The sequence below is a fragment of the Crassostrea angulata genome, chromosome 8, assembly GCF_025612915.1.
Source record: "Crassostrea angulata isolate pt1a10 chromosome 8, ASM2561291v2, whole genome shotgun sequence".
NCBI lineage: Eukaryota > Metazoa > Mollusca > Bivalvia > Ostreida > Ostreidae > Magallana > Magallana angulata.
Genome location: NC_069118.1, coordinates 38,587,207 through 38,610,195, shown reverse-complemented (window position 1 = coordinate 38,610,195; position 22,989 = coordinate 38,587,207). Strand labels below are relative to the sequence as shown.

Here is a 22,989-nt window from a genome sequence, read left to right as displayed (position 1 = left end):
GGGGGGGGGGGATGTCTGAAGGATGATTGTGATTGCCGCCGGGGGGGTCGTGTCCGAGGCATATTTGCGATGATTTTACTATGTAAATTTAATAAATAAGTTGGGACCCCTCTTACCCCTCCTCTAGATCCGCGCATGAACACACTTGATAACAATATCAAATTACATATTTAATAAACAGGGGTAGATTGAAGCAGGCACGTAGCATAAGATGGGGAGGGGGGGGGGGGGGAATGATTCCAATGATTGGGAATGATTTACATATAAGAAATTAATATGCATGGAGTTGGCCCCCAACTGCTTTGAGAGTATGTATAAAGAAATATTGATATGTTTTCTTTGCTTGTCAAGGTTTTTTGGATGAGTCTGCCCCCCCTTTCAAAAACGATCCTACGTACGCGTGGATCTGGCTTCTTATTTTCTTTCCTTTAGCCTGTTATATATACACTTTAATTAGTCTAAAATTATAAGGAAGACATTTATAGAAAACCAACACCCACCACAGACCTTAGATCCGCGCATGGGGTTATCTGATTCTGTTCTGGTGCATTGACGAATCTATCACTCTATTCTGTTTAAACTGAACAAAAAATAATAAATTGGCAATATTCCTGTGTATTTTAAGAATTGAAAGGTTTAAAAGGTTAATGAAATGTACAGGTAAGGAATAACCAACGATTAACAATGTAAATTTTTAAATTTTCCGCGCTTCACAACGCCGGATTATCTGCCCTTGATCCAGATCATCAGTGCGTTTGAAAATCGGCTAATTTGCATAAAATCATATACATCTGGCTAAAATTGCAAAAGTTCAACGATATCCCGTCAATTTTAAGGATTGTGTTTAACTTTTTTATTTTCATCAAATGCCAGTGATTGTAAAAAGTGCTGGGAGCAAGTTGTTGCTTTAAAGGAAACATTTTTTTGACACGTGAATTAACTCTGTTATCGAAAAAATTTATTAAACTTGAACGATCAATGCTAAAGTTAAGCATGTTGCTGGCACTGCTATAGTTGCTCCCAGCACTTTTTAGATTAAGCAATTAATTTTCTTTTAAGTGATATAAACAACAATTTAATATTTTAATCGTATATCGTTGAACTTTTGCAATAAATGAAGTCATATGTAGCTGCTCTATTTTTAGCGAATCACGTGATAAACAGCTGATACGGTGACTGTGTTCCGGTGAAAAATGTAGGGGAGATCGGTAGTAACATAGTGATGTATAAACTTTATCATTGCCATATTTGGATGAGTTTGTATACTTTGTCTGAAATAAAGTCCGTTTTTAGTGTATTTATTTCATACGGAAATCCATGGGCGTCCTTAACCTAGCTGCGTGACGAATTCCGATTTGATGAAGGCGGGGTCTACTCATGGTTTACTGCCCAGTCATTGGCTTATAGATATGAATATATTGAACCCAATGAAACTCGCTCGACTTCACACAGGGATTTATATATATTTCGCTGAAACAGCGTCAATTTCACACAGAAAGTCAATTTGAAAGCTCTTGTTAACACAGTTATTTATTAAAGTGTGCGTGCGAGTACAAATCACTCTTATAGACCATTTTTCTTTCTTTTACAATGTATAATAGCTGAGTTTCTTTATGTTTTAGCTAAAGTGGATGGATAAACTCCGAGAGGCTAAGGATGGACTAGACAGTGTTGTGTCTAAGAGAAGGACGAGTGACTCCGAAAATCAAACAAAACATTGACTAGTGTCACTCAAGACTGATATTTATGATACTTTTTTAAATTGTTTATTGATGAATATTATGAGAGGAGTATTTTTCCTATTTGTGTTTGTTATATGGAAATAAATGGCTTTACTTTTAACGAGTCATGCTTTGAATAACTGTAATAATGTACCTTTTTGGAAGAGAGAGGGCTTCAACTTAATACATGAAGGATCTCCGTAATGGTACAAGTGCAAATGGGTCACCCTTTAACACCGATTTTTGCGCAAATTATGATTAAATGATAATTATTATAACACTTGAAATTTATTAACTGAACTCAAACATTGTACTTGTGTATGATAAAATAAATTAATATATCACTAGACTTTGACCCGTGCATGCACGGGTTGGCATTGCATATGATATCGGACTATTACGAACTTCAAGTAGATACATCGACACACCGTTTTGTTGACATTTACATAACCAATCTTTAAGCCTACAATAATGCTATTAATTTCACTACACTCTGCTTAGTTAGAATAATCTAACTGGGGTCCGTCTAACTGTGTCTCGAGCTCGGGACAGGCCTTCACCACAGTAAAATGAATCTCACTTCCCCGTAATGTAGCAAAATATTGCAAAATTGCTCCGAAACGGTTTTGGAGAAAATCAATAAAGCGTCAATGAAAATAACAGTTATTCATAACAAACCATTTTGAGGCTGTAAAAACCTTTCATCTAAAAATTTGATTCATACATGTATTAATAAAGGATTCAACACTTGTTTTTACACACCATGTTGATATTCGGAATCACGGGATTTTTCCTATTAAAAGCACTGAGTTAGAGTTATCTCCCGTATTTTCTTTCATGAACAGAACATATCGCAAATTTTTAATTAAATTTTTTACGTATTGTATTATCGTTTCTGAGTTAATCCATGCAAATGTGATATTGTGGAAACATAAACCAAAGAGCCCCCCGTAATTTAACGTGGATGTAATGCGCATGCGCAAGATTGTAAAATCCAAAACATCCAGATGATATCCGGATTTTTTAAAGGATTTTTCGTTGATTATTAATTTACGAAGCTTAATTTAGAAATAATATAAAAACAAATTGGTAATCTTCAAGTACCAATGATGTTTAAAATACATGAAACAAAAGACATTACTCTTCCGATTTCTCGGTATTAAAGCCCAAAAATTCGAGTCTATTATTTTAATATAGTAGTATGGATATACGGTAACAAGGGATAGTCAATATTATTGTAAAATTGAGAGTTGCTGTTCTTGAAGGCTTATAAGTGTTCCTAAAATTCATGAAATAATATTTAATTATTATCATTTATTTAGTTAGAGGGATGCCACTTGTTGAAATTGTTTTGCAATATGTTGGATGATAAAACGTTTACTACCCAGCAAAGATATTGATTACTTCCAATAATCGACCGCTAAAACGATAACCGATCAGCTAAGATAGTGTTTTCTTCTAAGAAACTTTCGCTAATTAACAACGTTAAACAATCAGCTACGTATTGCTTATTTCCTTGAATCTACCGCTAAAACTTTAAGCGATTAGCTAATATAAAGCTAGAATCATAATATTATTTCCAAGAACATATACCGCTTAAACATTAACCAATCTGCTAAGATATTGCCTACATTCACGAACCGACGTACTGATAAACGTTACTTTACCAATCAGAAGATGATGCTCCTTTTACGAAAATATTAACCAATCATACTTTCACAAACATTTTGCTTTTTATAATCTATTTCATAGAATCTTGGTACTTGTAGTCAAATATAAAATCTAGAGGTTTATTTATTTTAAACTTAATCTTGAATAATTGGTGGATAAAATGTGTTCTAGAAATAAATATGACAATACAAAAAAAAGTTTTGTTTCTGCTGTTGCAACAATTAACATGCTTAGTGGAGATCCCCCCTAAGGGTTTATTTTCGATCCGCCCCTGACCTAGTAATAGCATCAATAGTGAAACAGACTATGCATGTATTATTTTATGCAGACTTTTCCTTGATAATGGCTCGATATACTAAGTTTTTATGCAAAACAGACACCCATTATCTTTTTTTTTAAAAACATGGTATTGCACACAACAAGCGTCAAACATGGCTATGATTTTTATTAAGCAACCCAATGTTTATACATGTATTTTCAACCACTCTACACGAGGTTGAACACGAACGATAACTCTGTTCTGAAAATCATAGTTTAATTCAAATAACTGATAGATGGTGAAATAAAACATACATCTTAAAAAAAATTTCATGTTTTAACATATTAAGTCAAAGTAGGATATGATATGAAAAAGGACCAGTACTTACGTATTTTGAGAATATTATCCGAACACATAAGTATATTATACTTCCGCTCGAAATTTCACAGGAACTGAACAAATCTCGGTGAAGTCACGTGATCTTTATTTCCAGCACCTCTGGATTTATTTTATAGTTACTTAGCAGCGATAAAGAAAACATTCCGAACACATTCGCAGGGGTGTCAAAGAGAGAACATGGGCTTGTACAATCATGTATATGCAGACACCGAAATAATGAATGGAATTGTGTTCTGGGCGTTCGTGGACCTGACTAAATTCATAACTTAAACAATCACGAATCAAGAAAAAAAAAATCAAATCAATATTCACACATATAACATACCAGGAGCCATTTTATATTAAAGTAAGATTTATTATTTTTTTTTTCATTTCATACAAAATCAATGATATTTATTTTGCAATATTTTAGTATCAAAACTGTGAATTTGAAATCATTTAAAATATAGATTGCAGTTTCCCATTTTGGCAGACCGACGTCACAAGATAAACGGTATCAATGCCTTTCTGGTTTTTGGGTAATCCTCAAACTTTTGGCGGTAAAATCTGTATCAAAGAATACAAAATTTAAAAAATAACTTATTCATAAATATAAAATAATAAAAATACTTACAAAAGGAAGATTATATATTCAAGCAAAATATTAGTGTGGCATGTACTGTGTCTAATATCTCCTATATTTCTGAACTAAAACTCCTATAATTTATCATAATCAGGATTTGACTGTCACATTGCATTAATATATACAATATAGTAAATATTAAAAGGAGTCAGCTGAGCAAGCTAATAAAGAAATTAATTAATGCAGTGGTGAACTTTATATATTTCCATTCTAGACTTGCGTGTAAATGTATTTCGTAACAATGCATAACATTCTGAAATTAAATAGAACAGTGCTGTGCATTTCCATTTCAAAATAAAATCAGATGAAAATGAGCATAACTGATTTGGCCACCAATTTCTAGGTCTTTTTTTTTTTGTTCAAAATATTAATTTCACTATTATCATAAATTGGACACAAATTTACAGTGCATCGAGCAGTTTTCCATGCATATGTCTTAAAATGAGTATTTTAAATGCCAATTCTTTGTGTTAAAACTTAAGTTTTTGATAAAACAAATAAAAAAATAACTTCTCAAGCGCTAAAAAAATACTAGTTTTTAGGATATAAATGTAGGTAATTTGAATACTGAAGGTGCTGGCACGATAAAGAGTCCCTCATTAATGCAAACCCTTTATAAAGATACATTAGTGTAAATGTTATGGGATATTGGCATTAATCTTCCATGTAATACTAAATTGATTACTAGTATTCTAATCAATTATAAATGTAAAAAGACATCATCATTCAAACAGCTTCCTAAATATTCTTGCTTCTTTCACATTTTTAGATATGAAATATACATAATTATGTATATACAATTAACGGCGCGGATCTATAGGGTTTGAGAGTCGGGGTGGGTGGGGGTTCTATAAATAGACATTGGAACCCTCCCCTGCTAAACATATACCTGTGATGATGGAGCGCCCTTGGTCCTATATTACATAGGGTGAAGACAGCGAAGGCCACGGAAGGTACGTTATAACACGCCAAGGAAAATCCGATCCACTCCACGATTTCTCCTAGAAAATTGGCGCCAGATACGTATTCGAATAGAAAACCTGCAAATGTCAATGATGTGTACACATGAATTGACAGTGACCTCTTGCAGATTTATTGGTTTCAAAGAATACATATTCAATGGTTAACAGAACTCTTTAATGTACATGTGAAATTGTTGTATATTATATAATTAGCTCAAAAGTGAATGGAATTCCAATATTCGGCTTAGCAAAATACTTTACAGTGTGAATTCTGTGATTTATTAATTGATACAGCCTGGTATAAGGCAGCATGTTGGAACATTCAGACCTGATATGATCGATGCAAATCTACCAGATTTTTATTATGGGAGGCACTGTAGCTCTCAGAACGTCCATCCGAATTTTTTTCAAACCAGGAGCTACAGACCTGTAGCTAATCCTATAGTTATGCTGACCAAACTTTATTGAGGCAAGCGTTAATCGGACCCACCTCTTGGAATTTTATACGTTCCCTCCGACTGGTCCTTTAGCCGTGTCAGTATGACGTCAGACCGGATGTTTATGTACATTCCTCCCAAAAACATCAGAATTCCTATAAAAGATTGTTTCATACATCGTATAAATAAGTTGATAACGGAACTCCAATGTTTTGTATCAGATATACAATGTATCTTGTTTAAGTCTGAAACAATTATTTTTTCCATCACATTTTGGCGAATTGTCAATATAAAGAACAATTGAAATCGATTTAAATGGGGGAAAAGCAAAGATTTTTTTTTATTTACACGTCAACTTTTTAACCGTAGAGATTCACAAAAAAATTATACAGATTTTAACAGAAGTTTTATAACTTATGGTAAAATCTAACATATCTGATCAGCTGAAAGTCTTTCGGAACATCTGGCAGTATTGCTATCATTTAAATAAATTTTAGTAATAATTATTGCATTCTGGGGATCATGATTTGAACAAAAAATTTGAATCTACACTGCAAGAATATGCTTTAAAACCAGATTTAACATTTCAAAATAATTTTAAAATAAACAATTCTTAAATAATTTTTTGTTATCTCCCCTCGGAAGAGGGTCTGTATATGGGCCGCCTTATTTTATTTTTTTTAAATCAAATTTCCTTAAGTCAAGGATTCATTGTGTCAAGTTTGGTTGAATTTGAACCAGTAGTTCGGAAAAAAATTGAAAGTTTCAACAGTTTAATGACAGACAGACGAACAGCCAGAAGACAGATAAAACGTGATCGGAAAACCTCATGCTCTTGATATTTCAGTTCAGGCGAGCTGAAAGGCCCTTAGATCCGCGCCTAGTACCTGAATAGAACCTGGCCTGGGGACACCAGTGGCGGATCTCAGGGTTCCGGAGAAGGACACCGTAAGTCTGGACCGCTCCGTTCACGCTACAGAAAAACATGGCGACCAGGAACGGAAACAACGGAATCGGTTTACCTCCTCTGATCCGCAGCGGGAAAATAAACGTCCTGTAAGTTAAAATAGCACCATGAATAGACAAAACGTACATATTTTAATAACTGTAAAATACAGTTTATTGCAGAGAACGTTTACATTGTAATAATAAATGTATAACGGTATTTGTTAGAATGAACTTTCACAACTTATGGGGTCCTGAGTTTACTCCTCTGCATGAGAAACCTGATTGCCACACCCACCAGCTCACTATTTTAATTTTTACTCGCTATTCTATGCGGTGGAAGTTTGATTTCAGATCTTAAAAAGATAATTCACAATGAAAACTGTTTAAGGTTTGTTTTTTTACGCCAATTAGTAACGATTTTTTGATACACCAATTTAAAAACTTTTTCGCCAAAAAACGCGTCTGTTTTAAGTTGCACGTTTCGCAAGCCAGGTATGATTTTGATCATAAACGTGCTTTTAAAAATAAACTTTTTATACTCCAACATGATGTTAAATACGCTGAATTAATTACAAAACTGTAATCATTGTGTAACACACTTACCTGTGAAAATAATGAGCCAGAAAACATCCGATCAATGCCTTGTCGTGAATGTCCATTTTGTGAAAATCTTCATAACGTCCTAGGACGATTAACAGAGGCACGATAAAAGAGGGTAGTTCCTGTAGGAACCAAGCGAGCTTAGCGGGCACCATGGCCCCCACCCAGAGCGGCTGTAACGTCCGTAGGGGGCCGTGGTGAACTGGAGCATGACGAAGTTACAGAATCCCCAGCAGATCATTAGACCGGAAACAAGAGTCAGTGAACTGTGTAGGGAAAAGGCGCCATCAAGCTGTGTCAGTATTAATGCCATCATTTTGAAAATATTTTGATAAAAATGGTCTATTAAATCCTCCTGGCAAGTCAAAATGACTTAATGGAGAATTTAGCAGTAATCGCGTATTTATTGACATTTTCGGGGTATGTGACGTCACGAGTTCCGCGTTGTCCGTTTGTTTGTTTCCTGATAAGGAGCCTATCGATTCTGTGTAGATGAATAAGGGGGCTCATTCATGAAGACAATGCCATGCTAACATGATTCATTCGTACAGGGGGGTACAACATATCGCCATGTACTGGTAATTCAGTGCCATGTAAAATACTGTGAAGTTAGTTGACTCAGACGAGGACTAAATAACCCCCCCCCCCCCCCCAACCGGATTTATACCTTGAAAAAGTACATGTACACGAGTATCCGTCTCTCTCTCTCTCTCTCTCTCTCTCTCTCTCTCTCTCTCTCTCTCTCTCTCTCTCTCTCTCTCTGAACGGAATTCGTGTATTCATTTCATTGTTGATTTTCCTCTTAACATCAACGTTTTCAAATTGATTAGTGTAACTACATCGGAAACATTTGTGCGTTAGGCAATCGTCTCTTATCTTTCTTTTCGAACATTGTTGGTTTTGCGAGCTTTGTTTCATGTGCTTGTACATGTTAAAACATTTTACTGCAAATACATATAGTTCTAGTATTTCAGGGAAATTAAGAATGCAATTGATTTCACTAATTTTTTTTTAAACGTGTCTGACTTTTAACCCACCCCGACCCACATGAAAAATCGATAGTTTTATAAATGCGTGCATTTTAATCCACCGCTGGCGCGCTGTTTTAGTAAAGTTCGTTCCTTACAGTCTTCTATGATCTCAATACATTGATGGACAGTAAGATCTTTTGTAAAATTTGAAAACTTTCATAAAACTCTCCATGTTCTAAAATCTTCGTTAATCAGAAGCTCGGTTTTTGGCGATAAAATTATTTTTTAATTATTCGTATTAAAATTCTATTCTTGATTTCAAGGACATATCTATAACCGATAATTTGGTCCATTATCTAAAGCTTAAAGGAAAGAAATAATTTTCGATTTGATAACAATAAGTTAGGTACAATGTTTATAATGACTCCGGTTTTACCTGTACTAAAGGACAAGGCCCATACTTTGCTTAAATTACAGACATTCAGTTATTTCAGTCTTTGTTCTATCTCGCCCTACATGAACCAGGTAACAACCAATCACAATTTGGATAGTATAGTGTAGTGTAGTGTAGTGTAGTGTAGTGTAGTGTAGTATAGTATAGTTTATTAGCTCAAAACCACAAAATTTGGATAGAAAGTCGCCGAAAACAACCGCCACTAAGTCACCAAGACATCAGAACACATTTGTTTACTTGCATCGAGCAGCAATTAGAAATTAAGCTCAGCAGTGGATTTCCTATAAGTAAAAAAAAATTCTGGTACATTTGAGCAAGCTCAACTTCTTGAACCTGTAAAGCTTTCGAGATCAGACTATGGGGCTCTCTGAATCGTATGAAAACAAACTGACGTACAACTATACTACCGTTTCGAATCGAATTTGTTGTTAGCTTAATTCCGCTAGCATCTTACATTAGCGTTTTTCATATAACTTCAATTTCAAACTAATTTCCGCGTCAACTTTTTTTACATGCTGCCCAAAAGGTGGAGGGGCAAACTCCATGATAACTTGCTTTTTATAAAATAATGAGTTAATTCATTTATAATTATTATTTTGTTCATTTGTTTTCATTCTGCGGGCTCTTAAGGAAGGAGTCTTTTCATTATCAAACATACTAAGTCTTCTTATAATAAGAAATGCATGAAATTTTGATACAGTCAAACGGATCATATAACTTAATGATTCTATCAGTTTAATTAAATTTGACCTTTTTTGTTTTCGGATAAAGGTCAGGTCAAGGTCACTACCTTTTTCCTCATCGTAAAGAATGATAAAAATAAGTGTAGCTTTTTATACTTCTGTAGGCATTTGTTTAAGATTTGAAGATTCAAATCTTCAATGAAATCATAGACCATGAGAGTGTCTATCAGCTTATACTACTAAATTGGAATAAATATTTATACTAAAATTGATATTGCTTAGCCCGCATTTCCTCTAATTTTCTTAAATTTTGAAGAAATTTTGATTATTTTTTTATGCTTCCAATAATAAAATATTTCTAATTTTTATGTATTATGAAGACTTTATATAAAGATATAAATTGACAGAAAAGCTAATATATTGACCATTTCATAAGAGAGAAAACCCGATTTTAGTGATTTTTTCACAAAAATCAATGTATAGAATGGGCGCTTTAAAAAGCTTATAAAAATGTTATTTGATAGGCAAATCATATTTTAAAAACATATTCTGAAACCATAGTATCATATTATTAGTTCACATTAGTAAAAAAAAATCCAACATTATTGTTATTGTTTTTTAAATGCTAAAACAGACTCATTATCTATATATAATCTGGAGCAATGCTGAATTGCGCAACATGTGATATTTTCCTACGCCAAAAATATAGTCCTTGTTCCATTCTAAACATTGATTACATTTTTCTATGCCAAGTTGTATGATAGTAAAAAAGAAAGAAAAATATACTATTTTAATTTCCTTTCATCTTGATTTAATGAACAATTTATCAAATTTACGTTTGACAAGTCTAAAACCAGAAAAGACTCCTTCCTTAATTCTGGAAAAAGTTAATCTAAATTCTAATAAATATTTGATTGTCACGTTGAACTATGCGCTCATACATGTAATATGTAGTTTGGCCCGTTTTTACCTGTACAACATCTTCGCTAGCCAAGGGTTTTCGGTCCACTTTGCTCTCCGAAAACCCTTGGCTAGCGAATATGCCTGTACAAATGATAGTAACGATTCAAAAGCCGTATATGTTTATGAGCGATTTATAACAGTTTAAGAAGGTTTTTGGCTAAGAATATGCTGAAAAATAATAATTTCAAAAAGCTATGCTTATACATGTATTAGTACATTTTGTAAAGCGTTGATTCATAAAAAGTAGAGACTTTTGTTTAATAAACTACCAAGAATCTTAAAACCAAAATCATTACACAAATTTTTTACACTACGTTTTTTGGATCGGTTAAACGTTTTACAAATTAGTTTATTTTAAAATGTCATAATCGAATAGAAAAATTATGCACGTTCCACTCTTTGGCTATGGTGATTTCTGCAATCATAACTACTGAAACCTAATAGGCAAATTGAATTAATGTCAACCACTTCAATTGCACAAAATGTATTGCTTTCTAGACCGTATATATAACAGTGGCTAATTGTTTTGAAGCATTAATACACTTTAGAGGTACTGTATAATCGGAAATATTCGCCCCCGTTTTATTTTCGCCCTCGTTGTCAGAGGGCGAATTTAAGACTTGGCGAATTCTATATTACAAAAAATATCTTTGTTAACACAACGAATTGAAGACGGGACGAAATCGTTTGCAATTGTTTAAGGGCGAAAATAACACGGGCGAAAATAACCCTGTACACAGTATTTATATTCGCGTGTCATATGCTGCATGGTGTACGTGCATGCATGCATATGTTGTGAAGTAGATTGTTGATTGTTAGGTATAAAACTGATATTTTATTCGTCTTAAGCATATTTTTCTTTTATCAATCGAATTGAAATCTGGAATACATTTAATTTACATGAATATGCACATGATGTGCATATACAGATGTAAATTAAAAACAAAAAATGAGAAACATGCACACGATATTAGAACTTGTACATGTATGGTTTGATCGGAATTAAGTTATCAAAATGTATACAGAAAATGGTGCTCGTTTTAGTTTCTCGGACAGCATTTAAGCCATAAATCATCTCTGCTTTTATTCGTTTATTCGACATGGTTATTTGTGGAATATAAATTAAGAATTACCCCGAGGGTGCTTATTTAGAAAAACCAATAGTGCTTTTAAGCGACGGTCAAAGATTTATTGGGCTTGTTTGCGAGGAAAAGCGTCGCCGGTCCTGCCTAATTGTGGTTGTAACTTCTTCATTTCTCTGAAAATTGCCTTTTCTGCTATTCGGCGAACAATTGAAGAGAAATCAAAGCCGAATCTCCCCTCTATTAATGACAGAGCAAGGATACTAAGAATTAATCGATATTTTTTGGCAGCGGACTTTAGCCGAGTTTGACTTTTATATAAACGGTGCTCGCTATTGATCCTGAAATTTTCCAAACAAGTCACGTGGGCAATGTCCTTGTGATGAGGACACTTTAGTAAACAATTACGTGGAACGCTCGTGAAAATCATGAGCTTCTGTCTATTTCATCCCGGCTGCAATGGATGGGTGTCACTTAACAACACCGTAGAAACTCGACATCAGAACTCAGCAACTCGGCTTGCTAATGGTTTGAATTTGCTGAGGTCCTGTGGCATCATGGACTCGGCGCTATACGTTACTGCATTGACTTGTGTGCTCTTGTTTGGCTTTCTAGGCAATTTGCTGGTCGTTGTAACCATTGCACGCAATGCAACGTTTCATAGAGCACCATTCTTTTTCCTGTTGAACCTTTCAATTTCCGATTTGTGCCGATGTTTATTTTGTGTTCCGTTCGTGATTGCCTCCGTTCTCCAAGATGTCGGCTGGGTCCACGGGGAAGTGTCATGCATTGTGATAGCCTTTACCAATTTCTTCTTCGTGTTCAATTCCTTCATCACGATTTTGGTCATTGCAATTGACCGTTACGTCTCTGTCGCCTACCCCTACATACACAAACGATGGCTCCTTCAGGGGCCAACAAGCCTCGTTTTGGTTGCCATTGGCTGGTTCCTGTCCGGACTCGTTTCACTTCCGCCCGTTTTCGGTGACAGATCTTACACATTCGTTGAGGAAGAGAACCAGTGTACTTTCCAGCATAGTTCTTACAAACACAACGACACCTTCGGATTCCTCCTCGTTTTAACCGCAGTTCAATTCGGATCTTTCTTTATTTACTGTCGCATTTTCATTTTCCTTCGACATCATCGAAGGATGAAACCACTTGAGAATCCCCCTTCCATGAGCTCTAACTGGACTTTCGCTGGTCCCGGATTACAAAATATGTTCCCGATGGCTTGGAACGGTCTTCCTCTTCACCCTATTCCAACCATCACCCAAAATTTATCAAGTGCTAGTGGACAGATAGACCGAATTCGCCATAGAAAAAACGAGCACCTGACTCGCCTCTTCTTTGCGGTGACGTTGATTGTTTACCTTTTGTGGTCGCTTTATTGCATACAGTCTCTTGTTCTTATATTTTCAGACACGGTGATACCAAAGGGTTTCCGAAGGATTACAACCCTGGCCACTTTTCTCCAAGTCTGCGTTAGTCCCGTTACTTTTACTTTCCATTTCAGAAAAATCGTCATAAACAATATTAAAGTTTATCGAAGACGCAGAAAACTTTGCCGACAAGAATCTCACTAGATTAATTTTTGAATTGTTGTAAAATTTGCGGCATTATTAAATATAATGGACGCTCATTTTTCTTTCATTATGAATAATTGTTGATTGTTGTTTTCGATTTATATTTCTATGTGCAATTGAACTTAAATTAATTTGCAATTGACAGGCTTTTTAGAAGTGATTTTGGGTTTTGTTTAGTTTTATTAATTAATTATGTTGGGTTTAGGGGTTTGGGGTTGGTAGGGGGTTGAAATTTTCTCTCACTTTTTTTTCAATAATAATATCAATTCAGTACTGTAAAAAGGTAAATCAGCCTATTCAATATTTTATCTTTATAGCAATATTTATGAAATTTTGGTTGAAATGTGAATATTTTCAGCGTAGCTCATATTTAATATATATTTTCGTTGTTGGAAGCTGCCTCTTGTCTGGCAGACTGTTGAAGAAGTCCAACAGTTACAGAGACTCTATATATTTTCATTATTTATTTAAGCATGATCTCTATTAATGATTTTTTTGTTTAGAATTCTATTTTCTATTCAATGTTTGCGATATTCTAATAAAAAAATAACTTGATACGGTAACCGTAATTTTTTTTAAAGTTTGGTGAAATATTAGCATATTTTTTGGGGGGAAAAATGTGTAGTTTGGTAAAATCTATTTATTCAAACGGTTATCTAAAAAATCCATTTGTTTTTCAGCGAGTTAATTAAATTAACTTTTTTGCAGTGAATGGTGTACATGTGCTTTGTTATCATATTTTAATCTTCGATATTCACATGCAATTGTAAAATTATCTCTTTTCTATGCTTGTTTAAATTATTTTTTAACATTCCATATTATCATGTATTGTCAATTGCTTGATATCGAAGAGCATTTTTATTACTATCTGTATAATTCCATGTTGAGTATCTCCGGCATTTAACCGTTACATTAACGCATTTCGTTGCATGGATGCGGTCTTGATGGAACAATTTGGTTATATAATCGATCGTTTGAACAAACTGGAAGCGAGGGCTTCCACTTAGAAATCTGTCAGATCTCACAGGATTCCCCTTATCTTGCACTCTCTCTTGATGTCCTTTAATTACATAAATGATGAGATATGCTGATTTTCCGGACCGAAATCACGGGATCGATACCGTGTCAGGTCTGAATACTAGTATTACATAACATGACTCCATTCAAATTAAGAAAAAAAAAAGGAAAAAAGAAAGAAGATAAAATGAGTTTTCTTGCGGAATCTTTCCATCTCCATGCGGATATCGATTGCATGGTCTCTATCTTTACAGTTTTATCTGGTCTTTAAAAAAATCACCGAATTAAACAAACTAAATAAATGCATGACCGATGGTTCAATACCAAAAATTATAAAAATTATTATTATAACAACAATATTTTATATAATTTGAAAACAAAATTTCTGCTACAATTGTTTAACGATAAAAATTATTGTTGTTTTAGTTTAATTCTTGTTTTGTTTTTGTGGGTTTTTTTTTTTTGGGGGGGGGGGGGTCTTGTTGCTGACGGGTTTTCTGTTTTTGGTCTAATTATAGCATGCACATGACATATGTATATCTGATTAGCAAATAGCTATTAATACCCAACAGAACCAAGGGCTCATTCTTTCATTAGGGGATAATGATCTATCAGACTGCTTCTCTGACAAAATCTTACTGAACTTTCGACCCCTTTGAATTTTGTTTGCCACCCAACACCCCCACCTTTTGTATTGCATGCACTTCGAGGCCACATCCCGAGGTGATATATTAAAGGAAACAGAGAAGGCTTAACATTGTTAACGTTAATTCAATTGTCATTGAAGAGTCTTCCTATTCATAGATGGATAACCGAATTTACAAGGAGGCATGTCGAATTGAATCTAAATATGTTCACAATCGCGATGATCTTCCTCTGTTGGCCGTTTTGCAATTTCCGAAAATAAAAACTCTATGGCAAAGTCTAAAACTACGGATGTTGTCCCTCACAGCGTGTGGTCATTCGAGAAAAAAAATCTTCTGGAGATCCGCTTGTAGAATTACATATAACTTTCGATAGGATTGGGGGATGAGGTGTTAAGTGCTTTTTAACACTATTAGTTATGGCAAATGATATAGTTTCGGAAAGCAAACAAGCTTAAGAGACCAATATTCTTAAATTCAGTGGACATCTGCCAGACGCTCAGAAAAAAAGACAGCTTTTGCTCCATTTTATACCCTAGCGTTAGGCGGTCATTGAATGGGCACGAATTCTGATACAGGTTTTTCAGTATAATGTGTGTATACATGTACGTGGAACAGGTAGTGTATACATGTATAACAGTATCATCAAACTATTTTAAAAGAAATAGATATACATACATGTATAAAACCGCTTAACTTTAAAACTAATAAAAGAACAAATTAAGCTATATATTAGGTGGGGATGAGGAGGGACTAATCGTTCCCTTCATATGCAAGCATTTAAAATTAGTCATTACGAATAGCTTGAAGTTTATTTTTAAAAAAAGATATGCAGCGTAAAATTGTTATATGGTTTTTGGCCATTCCATCTGTTTCTCCCTCTCTTTTTTAACTTAACACTCTCTCTCTCTCTCTCTCTCTCTCTCTCTCTCTCTCTCTCTCCATATATATATTTCTTTTATTTACAGATTTTAGTGAGTATTTTCTGCATACGTATATTTACATTTTCAAGTGTCTTTGTCTGTGATAACACTACAAGTCAAGTTAATTTTATAATGTATGGTCCAATACATTTTATCAATTACTATTTTAATAGTAGTATATAATAGTGTAATTTCTGAAAACTATATAAATATAAGTACATGTAATAAGGAATCATTCTTTTGTCATTATGAGGTGATCAAATACATGTACAGTCGGACTTGATCAAATTTACCATAAAGCCCATTTGGCTTTAATTATTGAATTTGATCACCCCAACTAAATTTGATCACCTCATATTACTCAAAGAATGATGAACAAAAATTAAGATTGCATTTACTATTGACTGTACGTTATGTTACGGAAAATTGTTTCTGAAGATGTCAAAAGCTTTCTAATAAAAGATATTTGTAAGTGTCGTTTACTTAATCGTATTTTATTTCATTATACAGGTATATTATCTGATTAAATAAATTATACATGATATAAGTATAGAGGCCTATATACAAGTAAAGGGAATTAATAATTTTGACACTCAGGTCTATAAATATCTATTTCGTCCTACAGATATGCATTTTAAACTATGATTGATTACATATAATCTTAATTGGAGAGATAAATGACTTATAAATACAATAATTAATCCATTCATTCGTTATTAAAGAGTTCCTTACAATTCTCTACAAAAAACATCGCAAAATTCCCGATTCCGTTACAATACACTGTAGATTCCTAATTAAACCCTGATTTTTTAAATACCGCTTTTATTTTTTGGACTTGAACTATATATATATATATATTTATTAAATGAAACTATTGTCATGTTGTAAATTGTTGTAAATTTTGAATTTACCGGGTGGCAGTAAATACAAAATTTGTAAATTTTGTATTTATTGCCATCCGGTAAATTCAAAATTTACAACATGACACTATGATGAAAATTCCGCGCTGGCGATAATTTTCTCGCGCTTTTCGCAAAATGGTTGGATCGCAGAATTAAGTACTTGCGTAAAAAAGGAATCTATAGTATATACATGTATATTATTTTTCGCATTATAGTGAGTTTTATTTATCGAATATTTCTTAAAAAATAAATAGAAATACTTCGGAAGATCATGTTTCATGTATATAGCACATAGTTATTTCACCATCAATCAAAATTAGTTGTACGAAACCTTTGTCTTTATTCATTTAGCAGTATCTTTTAATTACATTTAATGACAACTTTTATTTAAGTACCTATAATGAACAATGGGCACATTGTCTTATTTCGTGCTTTTGAGGTTAACTATGCTTCGGATATTTCGATACGACAATATTGGACTCGCTTACTTTCAAATAGTTGTATACGTGACTTCCATATACGGAAATTTAGCTCTTCCTTCTAGTGTATGTAACGGTGCGATGTTACAACGCACTTTGAAAAATTACGCACTTTGAATTTTTTTTTTTTCATAAGTGCGTTGATATCGTCGTTGAAAAAAATGTTCAGGGTTCAGTGAAAATAGTTGATAGTTGTATATACAATAAATGATTGTTTTAACCTTGTTTAGCTTAACGTGATATATTTAAAAAAGAACTCATTGCATTCTCAGCTAACTTGATAAACAGTTTCTATATGAGAATATTTTTCTTTTCTCATAAGACAATATCAACAAATTACACAGAGAGAAAAATTCGGGAGGTTTGAATTATCCAAATATGACATTTAAACTTTAAATTTACTTCTTATCTAGTATATTCATCGATATCGTCTCAAGCTACAGGTTTTGTGTCCATTCTAGTTTGTGGAAATAGAATGGACACAAACCCCGTGGCTTGAGACGATGGGTAGGGGGCAACTCTTTCATAGTTCAATTTTGAATTTTCTATGTTTCTATACATGTATATGAGAAGAAGTGGGGATCCAGGCCCCCCTGCACCCCACCCATGCAACCCTCTCGATGCTACGTGCCTGAGTTATATATCATTATAAAAAAAATTATATTTTGGCCAAAAGATGTCAGAAAGTTTTAATTTCATTCTCTATCTTTCCTTCTGGTAAAGGACGTGGAAGGTACATGTACATGTACTTGAGCCCAACTGCTGGAGTTTCACTGTGTAAAATGTTTCGTCCCAAATTTAATTTTTAAAATTGAAGAGAAGTAGAGGAAAATATTATCAGTCAGTTAACTGGTAAACTGGTGAATTATCAGACGCCTAGCGAAATTTAATGATCCCTGTGCTGACTCAGAAATCAAGTCTGTATGATCTCAAGCTCTATGCCCGGCCATCAATTTATTGAAATATTTTTTAAAAGGGATATTTGATTGAACTTTGACAATAATGTCAGAAAAAATCGAATGAGATCTCTAGTAAAATTTTTCCTTTCGAAATCAGGTGCTTTCAATTACATGACGACGACGAAAGATGAAAGGATGTTGCGATGTTGTGCATCGTGAATGACATTTCTATCGAAACACACTCGGTATGATTTAACAAATACAAAGGGAAGAAACTCGTGCGCAACTTAAAACGTAAATATTGCAGAAAATTGCTAAAATCTAGTATTCTGTCATTCATTTGATTTGTGTACATCCTTGCTCTACAAATACAGAAACAAATTCGGACAGAGATTTTTGCCAAAATGTGAATCAAGGATAAGTAAGGAATTGCAAGTAAGTTTAAATTCATTCTTTTTTTTCCTGGCGTAGCAGAAGTGGTCGTGTCACGTTTCACGGACAATTCGAATTTCCTACAAAATAAACAAACACAAAACATTGTCAAAAGATATGAGAATAATAGGGTGTCTGTGTCTTTGAAGAGGTTAAATCAATTAGAAAATTAGACACTGGTGTATTGTATACATCATGTATCTGTTTGATCTGAAGTTTTCAAGGCGGTTGTAACAATTTTACTTAATCAGTGTTGTAATATTTATAAAGATATGAGTATGATGAAAGGGTTAACATGGTTAAGGGTGACAAATTGGAGCGAGGTTGTATTTTGGAACAGCTAGTTTTTAAAGACAATCTCAAAAAAGGCAAGAAATTGAATCAAGTTAAGGCTGTAAGTATATATAATATAGCTAAACATTACAATTTAAGTTAATATCATTTGAATACAATTACATCATCATCATGATCATCATCATCATGTATAACAATTTATTTTAAAAAATCTTTATTATTCGTGTTATTACTTTAATATTAACTTGAAATATGTAAGTGTACGATATTTATCACTATATACTTGTGTGCGTCCAATTCTCCCCAAGTACCATTTCTTGCCAATGCATTAATTGTAACAACATCATTTTTCGTACATATTTTTTATTTCTATAAAATGACGTATGCACTGGCGATTAATGTTTGTATGCCAGTATATGGCAAACATGCTGAAGTGTTCATGTGAGTTTAAACTGACCTCAATTATCATTTTAATTAAAAATTTAAGAATTGAAATATTAAGAAATTTGTTTAGAAAAATTTTAATGCACAATTCAGGCTTAATATCCATTTGGAGCATCACTCGGCCTATTCTTCTGTCAAGTTGAGAAAAACCGTTTTTTTTTTCTCGACTAGCTAGACGGAAAAGGCCAAGCAAATTCTACTGGTAATTGGCTTTGTTTTTATCCTTCTCTTGATCGATTTTACATTGTTATAGGCTTTGTTTTGTATTCAATTTTATGATAATTAACAAAAGTAACGTAATGTTATATATTTACATTTCCACTGTCTTTGTCTGTTATAACATTACGAATCAATTTTGAGCCTAAAATCCAATAATTTCATGATAAAAGATGAGTGACTCAAAATGGATGTGTTTAAGAGCATAACTTAAAAAATGGTATTGGATGTGCCATGTAGTTATACATATCATGTGCTACAAGATAAAATAGTGGTGTTAAAATGTTGTTTTAAAGTTTAGAAATTGGAAATAATCTATCATATTGAATTTGACCAAGCCCCGACCAAAATTATCACCTCATAATACATGTACTAAAAGAATTATTCCTTATACCTTAAATATTGAAAATAAAATTTCATTTAATAATTATTTCATAGATTTTGGCAAGATTGTTTTTTTTTTTAAATATGCAAAGCAAAAGTGCTGATCATTTAACATAATTAATATATGTTTAATGTACATACATATTGATATACTTTGAATAGTAAAGATAATTTAACTTTTAATTTTCTTTTTGTAACAGTTAACAAAATATTTTAATTTCTTACTTTATATGTGTTTAACTTGGTTTGTTGATGATGTTTTAATGACAGCAGTCACTTCTTCAGATAAGTGACTTGTCATACTGTAGTTGAAGGGTGATTAATAAAAATTGCAATTACCAGTGTGAGTACAATTTATGGTATACATACAGCAAAACTCGGTTATAACGAAGTCACTGGGACGTAAGAAATTACTTCGTTATATCCGTAATTCGTTATAACCGTATAAGAAATTCATCAAATTTACATAGCTGGGGATCCAAGATGACTTCGCTATATCCGTGAATTCGCAATATCCGTGTTCGTACTAAACGAGTTTTACTGTATCTGTAATAACCCAACTACCATAACCATGATAGCACACCTGTATGATTTGACTGTTACACTATTTAGGTGCATTTTATATTCATAAGTTTTTCATTTTAATATAATATAACTTGAAAGTACAAATATTTGAGTGTCTTGTAATAACTGTATGCATTTGTACAATTTCTCTCTCTTAAGAAGAGGAATGCTTATAATGATATGCCTTTTCCCTTTTTGAAAGAATGAGTGATAATTAATACATGTATAGTTAAAGTATACATACACGTATGCAAATTTGTTCACCCTATTTGTTAAAATTTGGCTCGTAGTATAAAATGTAGCAGTTTGAGATGTTTCACTTGTAAATTTATTTTTAAATTTATAGTATTAAAAATAATACAGTATTAGTTAAATCATCATTTGGCCAAAATATACCTACATATAATAAAGCTTTATTGATTTTGTACATCTAACATACATCTCTAAGTTTCTATATGCCCTCTGGGAAATATTTGGATTAGAGAATAAAGAGTGGATTATGCATGTATAAGAAACTTTAGAATTACGAAATTTATTGTGCAACTTTTATTAAATATGGACAAGTGGTGAGTGTAGATTCCAGTGGGTGGGTGGAAGGAAGGGGGTGGGGTTGGGGGGGTTATAGTCATGCAGGCACTGCTGGTTGAGTTTATGTATACTCAGTGCAGTGGTAGGTATATGTCTTATTGACAACCTGTATTATTATATGTGCATATTTTTTATACAGTCATGTACTTTTTAGTTAATATAAAAAAGAAAAAGAACTTTATGAATGTATATTATGTGTATACATATGGAGATTCAAATTTGATTTAATTTTGATAAGTATTTTATTCAATGTACAGGCTACAAAATACCATATATGTTCTCTCCTATATCTCTGATTCAAATACAGCATATAATCATGCAGACATGGGGATATGTTACATGCAGTGTTTAGATTTATCAGAGTAAAAATACTTGTAAGGAGTGTCAGCCTCCAAGCTTGTTAAGCATTACGATTGTATTGCCTAAAAACAGTTCTTGATTAAAGAAATTGGATCGATATATAATTACTGCATGGAATAATAATTTGTTCTATTAATGCAGATAAATTATTAATAATCAAAATACTAATAGCAACCTTAAAAAAAAAAAAATCAATTACATGTAAGATCATTGCCAAATAGAGATGGAAAACTTTCATAAATACCAATTTTAATAAAGTCCCAATCTGTTGTCAGCAATGGTTTTACATCCATTCATCGATCATGTTGTATAAGTGAAGTTCTGATCTTCCTATTAATAACTACAGTGAAGCAATTCCACTTGTTTCTGAATCCAACTGGCTCCATTCAGTTTTTAACTGTTTTAGATACATGAACAATTATAGGCTAGCTGGCACGAATCGTTGCAATGGTGTGGTGTTAGGGGGGAGGTTTTCTCGTAGCCTGATCAATATCTCTCTCTGCATCAATAACTGCACTGTATAAAACAGGCTAATATCTCTATATGAAACCTGCGTGTGTCTGATTATATACCTTGTGCCTTTGTGACAGCAGGTGCTTATGGATTATTATATACTCTAACAATGTAGTAACAGCAGGAAATGGAGGATGATTTTTTTTTATTTCAGTGGTATTTAGAAAAAAGTGTTTTTGAGGAACGTCAAGTGATAAGCATGCAGGCACGTTAAATCAGTTTGTGCTTTTATAAACTTTAAAGAACATGTTCTAGCTGCCATTTTGTGATTTTTATGTACTGTGGATACTAAAACTTTTGTGCCATATTGGCGTATAATCATGGTTGGTGAGATTTTGTCTGAGGCAATAATGAATACGTCGTCTTGTATGTTTTCATGGAGCAGCTTGTGTGCAGAGTTGAGGAACATTGATCATTAATTATTGAACAATATTACAAGTACTTTAGCTATATTATCTGTGGGACATTTATACACACATTTGTGTGGTTTCTCAAGTCGAGTGACAATGAATAGAAGACATTTTAAAAAGCCCAGGTCCAAATGGATCCACCACATTTTTGGTAGGTAGAAAACACAATAAAAGGGGCATAACTCTTGAAATGCTTGGTAGTTTTTTAATTAATCTGCATCTTTCAGAACAAAAGGACATGTCAGATACATGTAGTTGGTAATAATTTCTGTGACTGGAATAGGCATTATGCAATTTTTAGGTCATTATATAATTAATCATATAATTAAACTCTTGGAGAATGTTGTAGTATACATAATTATATACATGTAACATGTATATATATAACTTTATTTATAATCAATACTGATATCTGAGCTTTATAAAGTGAAGACTATGGTCTATAGTGTGAAATTCAGTATTAATTTAAGGTGCTCATCATTAACTGACATGCTTTTGTGAATTAGTATTGTTTACCCAGCTGTGATATAACTTGTATGTTTACAAGTCTACATTTGCATGT

General features: G+C 33.1%; 3 protein-coding genes, 1 long non-coding RNA gene and 1 pseudogene across 9 annotated transcripts in view; 3 read left to right on the top strand and 2 right to left on the bottom strand.

Moving 5' to 3' along the window:
* The window catches only part of LOC128160446 (uncharacterized), a 45,517-nt gene extending 43,672 nt beyond the window's left edge, over positions 1-1,845 (top strand). For all 4 annotated transcript variants that reach the window (XM_052823762.1, XM_052823759.1, XM_052823761.1 and 1 more), the window contains exon 20: positions 1,623-1,845. In XM_052823762.1, coding sequence (XP_052679722.1) covers positions 1,623-1,721 — 99 coding nt within the window. In that variant the 3' untranslated portion in view covers positions 1,722-1,845. The remainder of the gene's footprint in view (positions 1-1,622) is intronic.
* A 2,596-nt stretch (positions 1,846-4,441) lies between these two features.
* On the bottom strand, positions 4,442-7,999 carry LOC128157722 (3-oxo-5-alpha-steroid 4-dehydrogenase 2-like; annotated as a pseudogene).
* Positions 8,000-11,564: 3,565 nt separating this feature from the next.
* LOC128157721 (probable G protein-coupled receptor 85) lies at positions 11,565-13,937 on the top strand. The gene has a single exon (XM_052820326.1). The coding sequence runs from the start codon at positions 12,201-12,203 to the stop codon at positions 13,356-13,358; it is 1,158 nt and encodes a 385-aa protein (XP_052676286.1). The 5' UTR covers positions 11,565-12,200; the 3' UTR covers positions 13,359-13,937.
* Positions 13,938-18,435: 4,498 nt separating this feature from the next.
* The window catches only part of LOC128159546 (sulfate transporter-like), a 29,828-nt gene continuing 25,274 nt past the window's right edge, over positions 18,436-22,989 (top strand). The window contains exon 1 of one of the 3 annotated variants that reach the window (XM_052822656.1): positions 18,436-18,657. Coding sequence is in view for 1 of the 3 variants with exons in the window: in XM_052822655.1 (XP_052678615.1) it covers positions 22,524-22,578 (55 nt within the window). In the remaining 2 variants the exon portion in view is untranslated. Of the gene's footprint in view, positions 18,662-22,489; positions 22,579-22,989 lie in introns of those variants that run through there. The other 2 variants (XM_052822659.1, XM_052822655.1) reach the window with 2 other exon arrangements.
* Positions 18,543-22,491, bottom strand: LOC128159547 (uncharacterized). The gene is made up of 2 exons (XR_008240157.1): positions 21,749-22,491; positions 18,543-18,734 (listed from the first exon to the last, which is right to left on the bottom strand). It is a non-coding gene; the product is annotated as an uncharacterized LOC128159547 (long non-coding RNA).

Coding starts and splice junctions, on each gene's coding strand:
- LOC128157721 (XM_052820326.1), top strand. CDS start 12,201: ATGAGCTTCTGTCTATTTCATCCCGGCTGCAATGGATGGGTGTCACTT.